Below are 16,376 nucleotides of genomic sequence, written 5' to 3'. Positions count from 1 at the left end.
TACAAAGTCTTTACTCAAATTACTGGTTTGTATTATTTCTTCTTTCTATTTGAGTATTTAAATGGTTTGATGCACTTGAGAAAGTTTAAACTTGCATATAGCATTATTCATGTTAACATGCGGAAGAATATTTACCTGTTAATACGTTAAGAACCATAACAAACTCAAAACTAGTGGCGAATCTCACAAGATGACACGCCGTTCCTATCATTAATGCAACACTTGCCAAAATCGTTGGCATGGCAAGCCATTGGCGGTCAACAACAAGTCCTAGTGATATTTTCGAAAATAAGTCTAATCCTGCTTGAATAGACACGCATATGGCAATTTGAGAATTACTTAAATTAACATCCTTTGCATGCGGCGGAAGCATCGCCGGAACTAGCCCCAAGCCAGACACCATGCAAAATGCCATCAGTAAAAACAGTAAAAATAGTGGGTTCTTCTTTAAGCTTAAGTCAAACACCGTGCACAGCACGTTCTTTATTCCTGAAAAAATTGCCATGCAGCATGTTGTCTGAAATTCTGTCGTAGATGATGCTGTCGTTTTCTCTGGTTCGTGGACGTCTTAAGATAAATGTTTTCTTGCAGAGTTTATGCCAATGAAAGACCCAAAAATGCATTCTCCGCTTGCGTACAGAGCAACTTCTGACCTGTCGATGGCTTGTATAACTTTGGTCAAAGTGGACTTACTCACCTCAGTGCATTCAGACAGCGTTCTTGAGCGTTTAGCATTGTAAGAATGTGCCCGTGCACGACTAATCAAAGGCGACCCTTGTTGATTTCGATTGGCAATGTCTACATCATATGATTGCATTGCAGCATTTTTCAGTCGTTGATCCAACGATTTTCCTGAACCTTTGAATGCGGTTTCTCGTTCATCATCAACATCTAATTCATCGTCAAGGTCATAATTTGTGTCAGTTATTTCACCTCTTGCCTTGTTAATGCTTTTGTCATGATCTTTGCCGTCACCAAAAATAACAGATGTGTCTTCTTCTTTCTTACTATCACCCTTATTTCTTCGTAGGGAGTACAGTTCTATTGGCCGCATAAGAAGTCCTGATAAAATGGAATGCATTAATAACGCGGAGATAATAAGCATTGCTCCTGTGTAGCCGTATTCATCGAACAGTTTCACAACTACAGGCGCGAAAGCGAGTCCACCTAGTGAACCACCAGCAGTAAAGATGCTATTAGCAAGACCGCGATGCTTGTTAAAGTAAGCCCCTATTATCGCCAACTCTGGAGAGGCTATCATTGCCAAACCAGCACCTGCGAATTAAATTGTCTACCATGTAATATTGTTATTGACAAAATCACAGCAAAACATTATTAAATTGAATCGAGTATCGATAAGTTATATGTGTTCCTATTTGAAACGAGGTCCTATAATGCACAGCTAGCGAGCGATTAATGATGCTTCCATATGTAAACTATGTTTTAAGAGGCAGGTTTACAGTTTGGAGCTGTTAAAAATAGTCTGGTCAGTTGATATATTCTGTACAAAATTGATTTAAATATATTGGCTCATATTTTGCGATATAGAATGTGTAATTCCTTTGCATAGTTAACATAATTGTTAATTGTTGTTCACATTAAAAAAGGATATATGTTGGCTGTACTCTCATATGTCCATATATAAGTATATACATATCAGCGAAAGTTTTCAAGCATTACTACATATTTAACGCTAGAACCTGAACATAATAATATTTTAAACTCAAGAAAATTGCGATGGCATACCCAAACTGTGACAATGTCTCTTTTATTAGCGATATTCTTCATGTTATAGAACATTAGAAAATAAAGGTTAGATAAAAAAACAGTAGTCGTTCGATTGCAATCTCTCGCAAAAAAATGAACCTGATGCACTTTTAGCATTATAAATGAAAAGCGCACTGGTCTGGTGATATATATGTTCCTCGTAAATTTTATTTAAAAAAAACACCATGTAAGTGTTATAGATAGTACATTTGCACAGGTTCAATGACAGCTAACTTCTGTTGCAGTACTGCTATAATGAGGAAACCGAAGGCTGAATCAAGTGAATGATTAAAATTCAAATTATTGTAGTCTTAAAAATACAGCCGGAAACACAACGACACACAAAAGTTGGTTCGTACCGCATAGGATGCCCTGCGCAAAGTAGTACTGTCGAATGTCAGTAGCAAATGCTGTGATTGCGTAGCCAACCACTGTCAGAATTCCGCCTAAACAGACTGAGACACGGCTGCTGAATTTTTGCAAACCGATGGTCATCACGAAATGTGCTGTAATTTATACAAAAGTTACCTTTTACAAATGTTAATATGTACACGTATCATACCACCGATACATCCGGTATTTAACATTCAATTTCAAGACAGTATCACAATAGGTGCCGGACTACGTTTTATATCCATCAAATATAGTCTTTCTTCGAACTAAATTGTTTACTTGACATAAAATAATGCTTGATAACTATGTGTTTGTTTTATCTAAAGATTATTATGATAGCAACAGTAACCAATAAGTTTGCATGATGTGATGAGACCTTGTATAATGTCATCAATTATATATTCAACCATCTTGCATCAAACAAATTCGGGAAACACCATGAAGTACCTTCATAAAATGAATACAAGGCTTACGACTTCGTTTGAGCTACAAGAGCAGTTCACCCATGGAAAAAAACAGCCTTTATCCCCGAACGTGCTTATGGACGAAGAGGATCTTTTTTCTCTTCATTTAATGTGTATATATACAACGGAGATACCTGTAACATTAAGGGTCACATTATGTATCAAATTCATCACGGCCGTTTCCGATGCGTTTGCGTTAAACCGTAGCTGAAATTGCAAGAAGAAGACCCCAAACGACCGCAAAATTCCTCCATAGACCATGACTTCGAAGGTACAAGCTCAAACAAATAAAATAAAATAAATATATAATGCGTTCTCATTTAAATGTTATTTAATAACGATATGTTACTGCGATGCAGACGATTTCCCTCTTGTTTTTCAAATATAAATATTTGAAGTTTCATCAACGAGTAAGATCATTTTATGGTTTATATTTTCATTTTTTTTAATGCACTTATTTTCATCAACGTTGAAACAGGGTCATAAAAAGAATTACATAGAATGGCAAATGTCTATATATATGTATATCTGGTTCCATATGAAACTGGAAGGTTTAACTATCCTTATGACTTTGTGGTAATATTGCAATAGAGGAGAGAAAATTTACATTTTTTCTTCGGTCTACGTAAACAAACGTTAAGCAAATTAATTATTTCGGCCATCGTTTATTATTAGCCGCAAGTCAGCGAAAGGGTACGTATGTAATATTTCGCACGCCAACAAACTAAGTTAAATAGACATGCAAGTACATGCAAGTACAACCGCGTTTGAATGCTTTGTCTGCATATAATCGGCCTAACAAAGTAACTACGCGACTTACAATGATTCTGTTGTTATTATGTCGGAGATGTGCACACAAAAAAGAACATCAAACGGCAACACATTAATGTAGTATTGCCAATTTTATGTGTGTATTTTAAAAAACTAGATGGCGGACACAACTTTGTTACATAACGCAGAGTCATTTGCCTCGTTGTTATAAAATGCGTCCGATAATTTTACATAATATGTTTAGTTGGCTGCTGTTTTAATGCAACTAATAGTCATCAATTTTCCAACTTATTGCCACAGATTAAAAATATAAATGAGCAATCTTCATTTACGACTGATAACGAAATTCGATTCATCATCGTTGAAAGTTGATCAAATAATAAAGCTTTAACCCTAGCGTCTAGAAAAAAGGCCTTGGCAAACAGCGTAAACCCAGATGAGACGCCGCATGATGTGGCGCCTCATCTGAGTCTGCGCTGTTTGCTTACAGGAATTTCTGTAATAATTATTCTAAATATAGAAATAAATATACTAGACATTCCTAATTTGGAAATAAATTGATATATTTAGAAGGATGGGAGAGTCCACTAGGCAATAATGGGTTAAACACGCTAAATGATTGAGTATTTGTGGCGTGTTTGTGTTGTTTTCCTGATATTTTTGACAATACAAGGATTGCTTGTATAATGTATAAAATATATAAAGAAATATCACAGAACGTAAGGCTTAAAGGTATCGTCAAACACGACGACGAAGAAAAGAAAAGTTGTAAAATACCGTATTTTTACAATTATTAGTTTATATTGATTAAAATACCACGACTGGTATATTACATTACTTGAAAAAAGTTTATATTTTTAGTATATTCGGTAATAAAATTTCGCGATGTGAAATCGAAAGTACATCGCGAAAATAGGTGACATAACGATATACACACTATAAATAACACAAGTAGATTGATCATTATATATATATAATATATACAATTCACTACGCATGCACAATTTGCATTCCTGGGTTTACCACGTGATGATGATGATCAATCTACTGGCATTAACTGGTAGTTACCTGGTACCGGTACCCAGTAAAATGTATTACCGAATATACTGAAAATATGAAAACTTAACAACTTTTTTCAAGTAATGTAATATACCAGTCGTGATATTTGAATCAATATAAACTAATAATTGTTAAAAAAATACAGTATTTTACAACTTTTCTTTTCTTCGTCGTCGTGGTTGACGGTATCTTTAATGGTTAAGGCGATACTTTCGTAATCCAAATGTCATTGTCTCGAGTCACGGTGGGGTTCATTTTTGTTTCTTGTTTTCCTCCTCTAAATTCTATTCTTAGTTTATGCTGAAGCTCTTTATTGCCGATGTTTACATTGACCAATTAAAGGCATTTAATGACAAGTTCCGAAATTGCCAAAATATGTCTCTTTAATGCACGAGCAGGACTACAGGCACCGAACTCTCAGGCTTAAGTCTGGTTTAAGTATATCTGGATTAAATGGCTTATTTTATCGATGCATTTTATTGTTCTTTAAGTTGGCCGTATTGTACAAAATAATAGTCATGTTGTTTAGTAAACAATAACGTACAATTACATTTGTATTATTTTTAAAGGAAATTCAAGCACACTTGCAAGAAAAATTGAGCTGAAACTTGTACCATTTTGACAGACTCAAGGACTTTTGAGTTGAGGGCCCACATTTCTCATACTGTTCTAAAACGTTTGTTTAAAGGATAGAGTTGTAACCAATACATCTTACTACAAAGTTTCAATAGATGCAGACAATCAAGTTTGATTATGCCATAAGCAAATTACGCAATATGGATATTTGCTAATCTGGGGTGATAAGGTCAATAAAGACTCAACAATAAAAAAACATTTAGAACATCCAGTTTTAAGACTATTATTTATCTTTAAAATTAAGTCTAAACATTGGTTGGTACACACGAATCCCTATGTCCCTCTTCTAACAAACGGAGCGACACACTAGCTTACAATTACCAGCAAGAACTACCCATGCCCATCCTTTGTCGATTGGTAGATCTTGATTCTTCGTCACCTCAATCGTATCTTGCTCTCCAACTTTCAGCTTACGAGCGTCTTTTTCCATATCCGGAGTGTCATGGGTAGTATCGTGGTTCTTTTGAACACGTTTGCCCTTCATTTTCATATGAGTTTGTCACAATCCTTTACTTACTGGTTGCTATTTTGTGTAGCCGGTTAAACACTATTGTTGTCCATCTACATTCCGATATTACGGGTTTACAGACGTTCGGCCTACATAATATCCATCCAAGTGTTTATATCAGCAGGATTGCATATTTATCAGTTTGAGATTTGATCGGCAAATTCAGCGAGCTTTTAAATATTCATATCGTAGATCATATTCGTGTTCTATTTTCTATGTTATATGATATTTAATGACTAAAATGATTTGTTCTACTTATGCCAAAAATTATGCGCTGTTCGTTGTTAATTTTTAACTTGACAGTAATTTAAAACGCTTCGCGCGTAATGTGTTTATATTATGACGGATCCTTCGTGAAATAATTGTCAGGAATAAAGTACATATTTTACAATGTTATTGACTTTCCAACACTGTGATTCTAAACATGATTAAGTTAATTAACGTAATTACTATTCACTGTTAATTTAGCATCAATGTTTTGTGCACTAGAAGTAGGGGCACGAGTTTATATATTTCCCTAGGTGTGAATTGCATTCCGCTTCACCATTATTGACCAACATGTTTGCTATTGCACAACCAAACGAAATAATACGATAAAATAAAAATAAAAAGCTTTTAGTTGTCTTGTTATTTGTTTTATCATAGTCGAGAGGTTTAAGTAGGAACTTATCTAGGCCTTGTACAAGGATTGTATACTCGGTAAGCGATGGAGTGTAATACATCAACGCGAATTTTATATTAGCCACCAAACTATTTGTTTCAAACTTAAGATAAAGGTAATTGAGTTTACGTTAAAGCCACACACTTTATTTGGCATAGTAAATTTAAGTATAAATAAGAAACATATCTGATCTATGCCAATAAGAATATATCTGGTGGTTACAAGGTATAAATCCGTTATTTTTTGCACTTTAAAACTGAAAAATAATCGCGTTTATCAAAATAGACGTATACGTCTAGAAATCCTACTTTCGGTTTTAAAAGCGGTACCGTTTGAAAAATAATAAATTACTTGCTAACTAGGCTATAGATTTAATTTGATCTATGCCAATAAGAATATATCTGGTTGTTACAAGGTAGAAATCCGTCTTTTTTGCGCTTTAAAAATTAAAAATAATCGCGTTTGTCGAAATGAATGGACGTATACGTCTAGAAATCCTACTTTCGGTTTTAAAAGCGGTACCGCTTGAAAATTAATAAATGACTTGCTAACAAACCTATAGATTTAATGACAGTCTTTCACATTTTCAAATTGCATCTATATGTATTGATTAACATTTATTTCACTTCAAAGTCAGAGGCAAGGTGTGTGGCTTTAAAGCTAGTACAGCGGTCATGGGCTTCTAAGTGAGACATTTGCATTTGTATTACAACTGAGTCAGTTTTTTGCACAGTATTTCAATTAAGAAAGAGATAGGGATAAATAAAACTGTACATATTTTATTGACAGAACGATATCAGGTAACGTATGTCGTAATACATTATATATTAAGTACTTTAGAAAGCCAGAGTTATTAAATGGGTCTGCGATCAATTTCTTGTACATGTATTGTATTTCTTTCTTTAACCTTTACTCTACAGGATCAAGATACATGTGCACTGTATATAAACAAGACAACCGTATTACGAATAATTTATCAAACAAATTTCTTTTTTTTTCAGCAAAATATTTGCAACGGTTAACATATTAGTTTTGTTTTAAGTAAACACATAGAGTTACAGTTTAGTATGCATTCGAACGATACATTGGCGATAAGATCAAATGTTTTCAATAGTTTGTTACTTATGTATTGTGGCCCTATTTCATTTGATCTTGTTTGCAAGGTCGAATTACTACATTCAGCAAATAAGAAAGTATCTAAATGTACTATACAACGTTGTTTAATGACACGTAGTTTATCATAAACATGCTTAAAAGGTAGCTTCCAGATAATCGCTTGGGATATGTTCGTTCGACTAACTGCACAGATTATAATATTATAGTTATATTTATTAAAAAAACGCGGTGCAATGGTTAGCTTACCGACAGGTAACTAAGTTAAACACCTGGTATTAGCGCGATTTTCGTCTCACAGTGAAGAAATATGGACTCGTATTCGCCAAAATACTCGCTGCTGATAAAACCTGTTCATGGCTTGCACACATCAGACATTTACAGTGTAGTTTTGCTGCTTATGTTAGCAAGATATATTCTCAATGTTTAATGATATAAGTACTTGAGCATGATTAGTTGAAATTCACGCGATATTATTTTGTTAAATGATATATTACCACATTACTCTTTTATATGGAGACTAAATTCCTTAAAAATCATTTGCCTGTTATAACCGAACATCTCGCAGTTCACTTAATACGTAATTGTTAACTAGAATACACGTGAATACACATGATTTTAATGTACTCCTTAAATTCGAAAAAAAAACAACAGAATACAAATATGTAACAACAGCCAAACTGCCGATGCAGTTGTTTCTTTAGTTTTATTCATTTCAACAAGATTGGTTTACTTAAATATTGGGGTGTGTTAAGTAAGTGTTATGACTATATGAAAGAGCTGGAGCATACCGCATTGAGGTCAAGAAAGAGAAGTCAAAGATCGATGTGAACAGCACAAACTACACTAGTGAAGACATCACCATGAACGACAATAAGCTCAAAGAAGTGACCAGCTGCAAGTAAGGGGGAAAAAAACAATTATAAATGTCAATGCAGTGAAAAATTATTATTTTCATGAGAAGCACAGCCATGTATAGCATGAGTGAATAAAAACATCGATAATCTACCGAAACAAACATTTTTGAAGATGATTTTCCATCGCAAATGTATGTTTCAAACGTGTAAAACGCTGTAATTGCGCAGCAATACAAGTAATAAAATCATGCCTTTGCGTTGCAATTAATCAGTGACGTAGTGTTCACTCTTTTTTTACTGTTCGAAATAGATAAATATAAGTTTTTACATAACTAATATTGTCCTTTAATCGACCGAAAAACGAATAAAAACATCTTCTGTTCGGGCATGGTTTATGTTTGTATTCGGAATGCTCGTGGACAAAGGCTGATGTCTCCGGTCGCCTTCATTGCTATTGAAACCATTTCAATGTCGTCGAAGCAAAGTTCGACTTTTTGCTTGTAATGACAATTTTACTTTATATTAAAGGTCTATATGTGAGGAGTGTTTTCTTTTTCATTTATGTCTCGTTGTTTTACTTGGACAGTTTTGATCCGATGTTCAAATGTGTTAAGCTGCTGTGACATTTAACTTTTAGAAGTAAAAACACAATGTGTCGCCAAATTATTTTCCATTTGAAGACGTGATTGCTAGTTCAACCGTGTCTTTCTCTCGTGCCTGTTTCTCGGCCTGCTGTAATTGTGTCAATCTCGAGATGACGATAACAAGGGCGGCGCCAACATATGCAAGTGCTCCGAGCAAGTGAAATGATGCCACGTACGATCCAGAATTGTCTCTCAGTAAACCTGCAATAAATCAAAATGTAATCATCACTGAAGAATATTTCAAAGTTATCAAAGTATTTGCTATAGTGTCATTGCGTTTTCTGTGAATGTACATTGACTGCATTAACCTTACGTTGTTTTTATTGTAACATAATAAAATAAGACTCATGATATTTAAAACAGTGTATGGAAACCCGTATGTTCATGATTTGCAAACATATTGGCTGCTTATTGCACAACTGGATATCATTTTAAAGTCAATAGATGAAGATTAAAGGACATTGCAGTATAGTTTTTAAGCATATATCTTTTAAAGCATTTGCATAACAAATGTTAAATCTGTCAATATTAGTATACCGTATACTTTTTCCACAGTTTTTGTTGTCTGGCAATGTCATGTAAAAAGTGTAAGCACCAATTTCCCTCCGTTAAGCAAATAACTAACAATACAGATGCGGTGTCATTTAATTGCCTAGCCCAATCTACCTTTATTTACCCTCCTACCCCATAAATCTGTTAATTGTATCCCATTGTTTTTTGCACGCCGATATGATCGCAACTCCGAGACACTAAGTGTTGACCACATCATGTTTTAAACCACTGCTGAGTCAGTCGATATTAATTATTAAAAGTTAAGAAAATAAATTTGAGAAAATACACTGAATGGAATACCCCATAGAGGTGTTATACATCTACACTATGATATTAAATAACAAACATAAATTCGATCAGAGTCTGCTACAACTATTGGTCATACGCTACCGGTGACAGGGAAGATGATGGCAATGGCGGTCCCGTGAACGAGTGCGCCGAAACCTAGAGACTTCTTGAATTTCTCGACACCTATAACTTCTATCATTAATACTGCGTACATGGAGACATACTGGCCGACACAAATTCCTGAAATATGAATGTACAAATCATAATGAAAAATATGTAATTAAAGGTTGTTTGAATTTGAATGAACATGTATCAAATAACTAATGTTGGGGTTAAATATAGTTGTTACCTCACGCAAAATCCACACAATATTTCAGAATTAACAATACATACTGTTAGTTTAAAAGAATTATACATGTTTAGATATAGGTGAATGTTATTCAAGGTTGTTTGTTTTAGTTAATCTTGACAGGTTTCCGTTATCATTTTAATATTAGCCGACGGTTACAATAAATTATTATTCTGATAACAGTTATGCCGTTTTATAATTATACTAGAGAAATGTATAATATACTGTATATAAATATGTCAATACCAGATATCAAGACCAATTTTTCTTTTACACTTCCAAACAAGTTTACTTACTTCAGGAAGTTTAACGTTACATGGGCAATTACACATTTTTAAAAAGCCAAAGATGAATTACCTGAAAATACATTGAGAACCATAACAAACTCAAAACTGTTGGCAAATCTCACAAGATGACACGCAGTTCCTACCATGAATGCAACACTTGCCAAAATTGTTGGCTTGGTCAGCCATTTGCGGTCCGCAATGTATCCCAGCGTTATTTTTGAAAATAAGTCTAATCCAGCTTGTACAGACACGCAAATTGCAATTTGCGAGTTACTTAAATTAACATCCTTTGCATGCGGAGGAAGTATCAGGGGCACAAGTCCCATCCCGGACATCATGCAAAATGCCATCAGTAAAAACAGTAAAAATATTGGGTTCTTCATTAAGCTTAAGTCAAACACCGTACACAGCACGTACTTTATCCCGGAAAACATTGTTGTGCAGCATGCTTTCTTAAATCCTGTCGTTGATTTTTCCGTCGTTAATTCAGGTTCCTTGATGTCAACCGATGAATGTATTTTTACAGAATTTATATCAATAAAAGACCCAAAGATTCCTTCCCCGCTTGCGTAAAGAGCAACTTCAGACCTGTCAATAGCTTGTATAACTTTGGTCAGAGTGGACGTGCTATTTATGCCTGCATGTTCTCCGGTGATTTTCTGGTCAGTGCATTCTGACAGCGTTCTTGAACGTTTATCGTTGTAGGAATGTGCACGTGCACGCCTTATCAAAGGCGATTCTTGACGATTTCGACTGGCAATGTCTGGATCATACGATTGCATTCGTAACATTTCAACATGTTTCAGTCTATTAATTGCTGACCCTGGGCCTTTCGATACGTTTGCTCGTTCAACATCAATATCTAACTCATCATCAAGGTCATAATTTGCGTCAGCAATGACACCACTTGTATAATTAACGTTGTCGTCATGGTTATGGGCGTCATCAAAAATAAGAGATGCGTCTTGTTTGTTCTCGCTTCGTTCCTTTTTTCTTCGTCTTGAGTATTGTTCAATTGGTCGCATAAGAAGTCCTGATAAAATAATATGTATTAATAATGCAGTGATAATAAGCATTGCGCCCGTGTAGCCGTATTCATCGAAAAGTTTCACTACTATCGGCGCAAAAGCAAGTCCACCTACAGAACCACCAGATGTAAAGATGCTGTTGGCAAGACCGCGGTGCTTGTTGAAGTAGGCGCCTATAATCGCCAAAATTTGAGGGTGTATCATCCCCAAACCAGCACCTGAAGATAGGATTTTTTTTAATATGTTATATTTGAATTGACAAATAACAGCAACTAAACTGTTTTAATGGTAAAAAACTCGGAGCAATTGCCCTTAAAAATGTTTTAAAAGTGGTTGATACAAATGCAACGTATGCTCAAAGTAAAAAAAATAAGTTGGTTCGTACCGCATAGGATGCCCTGAGCAAAGTAGTATAATCGAATGTCAGTAGCAAAAGCCGTGATTGCGTAGCCGACCACTGTCAGAATTCCGCCAACACAGACTGAGACACGGGTGCTGAATCTTTGCAAACCGATGGTCATCGCGAAAAGAGCTGAAATACACAGATTACGTTTTAACAATGATACTATTTACATGTATTATACAAAAATATTAAAATTGTAAATCAAGCGTTACCGGTTACCGTCCTACATGTTTGGCATATAAACGAGTCATATTAATAATATATATGTACTTCCAATTTTAGGCCTATTTACATTGTACCACCGATACCTCCTTATTAAACATCCGATTTCAAGAAACTATTGATGCAAATTTCCGGACTTCTTTTTATGTATACACTTATACTCGTCCTCCATTTGCACGTAAATTCATTCGCAGAAAAAAATAACTTTACAAACAATCGTGATTACTCTGTCTTTATTCTCAAAAATTAATATAATGACAACGGTAGATAATGAACGAAGTTTGAAATTCGAAAGATCTTGCGAGCCTGTGTTTTAACATCTTTGATTATGCAAAGTAGTATATGACGTAACAAACTCGCATTGAACAAGTAAGCAGAACACTATATTAGCATATGTTCTATATGTATTGTGTTTAAAATTGTCATAGTTAATAACTACAATGTTTGCTATTTTTATTAGAAATAAGAATATGCTATTCCTGGAATAACACGTTTTAATCAGTGAATTTAAGGATTGAAAATAACTTCTAACTTTTTATTCTATGTGTGTATATTCACTGTATATACCTGTAACACTAAGGGTCAAGTTCTGAATCAAATTCATCACGGCCGTTTCCGATGCGTTTGAGTTAAACCGTAGCTGAAATTGCAGAAAGAAGACCCCAAACGACCGATTTATTCCTCCATAGACCATGATTTCCAAGGTACAAGCTAAAAGATACAAAATACAATCAATTAATATATAGTGAGTAATTATATCAAAACAATGTAAAAGCATTACATTGTTATGATGCTTTACTTACTTTTGAACAAACAACATTTAAGTCTCATTAACGAGGATGATCAGTTTATAGTAGCATTTCGTACGCAAAAAACAACGACTTTAAATGACATGCAAATACAGTAAGTGTTCATGCTCCCTCAGCATATTGGCGGGCTGACAAAGCTAACGCAATACTTAAAATGATTATTTTTGTTTTCGCCTGAGGTGTGCAAAATCTCGTACATCAAATGGCAGCACATTTATGGTGCATTGACATTAAGCCACTTTTAGTGCGTATTTAAGAAGCTAGATTACGGATACAACATTCAGCTTAATGTGTCGAATTCCAATTATGTAGTCCAATAATATGATATAAACTGTGTGTTCAGCTGTTATGTTGAAGGGACATTTTCACAGATGGAAAGCATATCAATTTTTAAACTATTCGCCACAGGTTCAAAAAATAAATGAGCACTAGGGGCGCAATAACACGAATAATGAAGACTCAAACTAAAATGCGTTTTCTTTCATGAGTTATCATCGTTAGAAAATAATAACATTTTAAAGCATTGCAAATGCAAATTGATCGAGTAATTTGGAGAGTTTCTGTTGTTATATTTTGTTATAAAACGTTTTTTTGTTGTTGTTTTTTGCTAAAAAGAGACTTTCCTGAAAAAAATATCATAAAAGCGGAATCTGTCGTCCCTGATAAGCCGGTGGTGACTGCACAGGCTAATCTGGGTCGACACTTTACGCACATGCATTAAATCCCTTTTTTCACAGAGCGGGGCCCAAAAGTTTAAAATGTAAGACGCAGTGTGACAGCTAGAATACCTGGATAGTTTAGGCGATAGCTTCCTAATACAAATTCCAGTGGTTCGCGCACAACTTGGTTGCACTTTTTTCTTTAGTTCCATTCTCGTTTTATACTGGAGCTCGTTAGTTCCAATGTTTGCATTTATCAATTTGAAGCATATAATAACAAACTTTTACATTTGTTAAAATATGTGCACAAGTCCCTTACCATGCATGAGTATAACCGATGACGACTACAGTCACCGCTTTCTAAAAACACGTTTAAGCCTGATTTGAGAATAACTGAGTTAAACAACTTATTTCAATGATTCATATATTAATTATAAAGTATAGTGTATTGTATGTAATAGCATTCATGTTGTTTAGTTCATAAAATAATGACGTTCAATTTAATACCTTAATTCACTTTTCTAAAACATAACGAAAATGAACGTAAGCTTATCCCGTTAAAACATTTATTATGATTTTTTAGAAATCGATGCCAGATATCTCGCTTAAAACAGATGGAGCGACACCCTAGCCCACAGTTACCTGCCAGAACTACCCAAGCCCAGCCTCTGTCGATGGGCAGATCTTGATCCCCCGTCACATCACTCGCATCTGGCTCTTGGACGTTCAGCTTACTAGCGTCTTTCTCCATATCATGAGAGTCTACCGTAGTATCATCGTCCTTCTGAATAACTTTATCCTTCATTTTCGTATGTGTCTTTCACATTATGCTATGTACTGGTTGCTATATTGAGTCTTTCTGCGTAAACGATCCAAACACTAATGTTGCCCATATATAATCCGCCTGGTTTACAGTATTTTAAAACGTACATACTGTTCATCACATTCAAATTTATATCTGCAAGTTCGCTTAATTATCAATTGAAGTTTGTATCGGTCAATACACCGAGTTAATGAATAAAGTTAAACATATCGTACATTATATCCATCGTCTTCTTTCTCTCAGACATAAGATGGTTGTTTATTGACTTTAATGAATTACTTTAAGTTTGCCAACAAATATGCGCAGTCCATTGTAAAATTTTAATTAGACATTGATTTAACACGCGCCGCCTATTATGGGCCTATATTATCGTGATTGCTTCCCATGAAATAATTTTAAGTTTTACGTGTTTGACACTATCATGCGTATTATACACTGTTCACTTACAATGTCGGTTTTGTGAGTTCATGGTAGGGATATGCGTTTATAAGCGCCCGTCGTTTTGTTTGTCACTCCGTTTCATCATTATTTATAACCATGTTTGCTATTGCACAACGCGTAACATCACGATAAAATTGAAACTACTCGTTCACGACTGCCTGGCTACTAGTTTCATCATGGTCGAGCGGTATAAATAGAACACTAATCTAGGCCTCGTAAACTGATTGTATACTCGTTAAGCGATACAGTGCTATACTACAACGCGATTTTCATATTAGCAACAGTACTATTTGTTTCACACAAAAGATAAAGGTAATGGAGGTGACACTTCAGCTAGTTCAAATGACATGAGCTTTAAACTGTGCTATTTGCATTTATATTACAACTTAGATAATATATGCAATTTATGTCGAAAACAGTATAGTAATGGAAAAAAGCTATGAATAAATTATTGATCATTACAATAAAGAAAAATTGTTGTTTTGTTAAATAAAAAATCAGCTATTAATTATTTTTTCTCGCATACGTATTTTATATGTTTGTCCATGTGTTCTTCTACAAAATAAGATATGGATAATATGAATAACAACATTAGATATAAAAACAAATAACATAAAGTGTATTACTTTATTTAATAAAGTACCATTCGTTTTACAGCAAAATATTCGTATTTATTTATGGAGATATGTGAGTGGATGATTTATTGTGACTTTCCCTGAAATGCATTTCCTTTCACTCATTTAACGTGCCTTTTATAAATATAATCGCGTTTAATAATCTGTTTTAAACGATCACGTAATAGTGAGCATCAAACCCCAAAATTTCTTAAATACCACATATTTCAGCATATTTCATAGGATTTTATTTCTATCCGTGTGATTGATGGTAGTTTACTTTATACACATTATATTCGTGTGTTACAAAATGTTCTGCATGTCGCTTTAAGCCTATCACATTACTGTCATTACTTTCACTTTGTAAGACAGAACAATGTGTATGAAACAAAAAGATCCTATACGCCTCGCATCGGGGCGCTTTTTCAATTGCTGTTTTTGCATGGTCGAAATGCTAAATTCAGGCAATAGCAAAGAAGTCATATGTACTATAAAACGTAGTTGAGAAGAAAGAAGTTTGTCATACTCAATGCTAAAATCCCCGTTAGAATTCAGATAACCGCCGAAGACATGTTTGTTCGAAAGAGATGAAGGTACTTCAAAGTGGTGTGATACCTGCGTATATATCAGCATATATATGCGTCGCTTTCTGAGAAAACAGGGCTTAATGCATGTGCGTAAAGTGTCATCCCAGATTAGCCTGTGTAGTCCGCACAGGCTAATCAGGGACGACACTTTCCGCCTAAACTTGATTTTCGGTAAGGAGGGACTTCCTTGAAACTAAAAATACCATAAAAGCGGAAAGTGTCGTCCCTGATTAGCCTGTGCGGACTGCACAGGCTAATCTGGGACGACACTTTACGCACATGCATTAAGCCCATTTTTCTCAGAACAAGACACAAATCATTTGGCTGAACACTATACCTTTGGCGCTATTCTTGTATGTGTGTTGAGGACAATTACGCGATAGTATGCATTGTGATATGTTTACCACATTATTGCTGTTTCCCGTATGAACTAAATTCCTT

At 34.7% G+C, this 16,376-nt stretch overlaps 2 protein-coding genes and 1 long non-coding RNA gene across 4 annotated transcripts; 1 reads left to right on the top strand and 2 right to left on the bottom strand.

The window, feature by feature from the left end:
• LOC127834259 (monocarboxylate transporter 2-like) lies at window positions 1-6,274 on the bottom strand. Of its 2 annotated transcripts, none has more exons than XM_052359958.1 (3): window positions 5,412-6,274; window positions 2,127-2,273; window positions 1-1,275 (listed from the first exon to the last, which is right to left on the bottom strand). In XM_052359958.1, exons 1-3 carry the CDS (start codon window positions 5,578-5,580, stop codon window positions 569-571), a joined length of 1,023 nt encoding a protein of 340 aa, XP_052215918.1. In that variant the 5' UTR covers window positions 5,581-6,274; the 3' UTR covers window positions 1-568. The 2 variants fall into 2 exon arrangements, with proteins under 2 accessions (XP_052215918.1, XP_052215919.1); XM_052359959.1 differs by having other exon boundaries at window positions 5-1,062; window positions 5,412-6,271.
• Window positions 6,275-8,064: 1,790 nt separating this feature from the next.
• Window positions 8,065-14,275, bottom strand: LOC127834255 (monocarboxylate transporter 12-B-like). Its single transcript, XM_052359953.1, has 6 exons — window positions 14,113-14,275; window positions 12,570-12,713; window positions 11,763-11,909; window positions 10,420-11,595; window positions 9,816-9,953; window positions 8,065-9,074 (listed from the first exon to the last, which is right to left on the bottom strand). The coding sequence occupies exons 1-6, from the start codon at window positions 14,273-14,275 to the stop codon at window positions 8,893-8,895; spliced, it is 1,950 nt and encodes a 649-aa protein (XP_052215913.1). The 3' UTR covers window positions 8,065-8,892.
• Window positions 11,528-14,382, top strand: LOC127834277 (uncharacterized). Its single transcript, XR_008027858.1, has 2 exons — window positions 11,528-11,665; window positions 14,054-14,382. It is a non-coding gene; the product is annotated as an uncharacterized LOC127834277 (long non-coding RNA).
• The last annotated feature ends 1,994 nt before the right edge of the window (window positions 14,383-16,376 follow it).

This window comes from Dreissena polymorpha, chromosome 6, assembly GCF_020536995.1.
Source record: "Dreissena polymorpha isolate Duluth1 chromosome 6, UMN_Dpol_1.0, whole genome shotgun sequence".
NCBI lineage: Eukaryota > Metazoa > Mollusca > Bivalvia > Myida > Dreissenidae > Dreissena > Dreissena polymorpha.
Note: the sequence above shows the minus strand (reverse complement) of the source record. Positions and strands in the feature narration are given on the sequence as shown.

Excerpts from the sequence above, each read along its gene's own strand:
- LOC127834259 (XM_052359958.1), bottom strand. The coding sequence starts at position 5,580 with ATGAAAATGAAGGGCAAACGTGTTCAAAAGAACCACGATACTACCCAT. Across the intron at positions 2,274-5,411 it reads GGCATGGGTAGTTCTTGCTG|CACATTTCGTGATGACCATC; the intron begins GTAATTGTAAGC and ends TATAAATTACAG. Across the intron at positions 1,276-2,126 it reads TGCGCAGGGCATCCTATGCG|GTGCTGGTTTGGCAATGATA; the intron begins GTACGAACCAAC and ends TTTAATTCGCAG.
- LOC127834255 (XM_052359953.1), bottom strand. The coding sequence starts at position 14,275 with ATGAAGGATAAAGTTATTCAGAAGGACGATGATACTACGGTAGACTCT. Across the intron at positions 12,714-14,112 it reads GGCTTGGGTAGTTCTGGCAG|CTTGTACCTTGGAAATCATG; the intron begins GTAACTGTGGGC and ends TGTATCTTTTAG. Across the intron at positions 9,075-9,815 it reads CATCATCTTCCCTGTCACCG|GTTTACTGAGAGACAATTCT; the intron begins GTAGCGTATGAC and ends GATTTATTGCAG.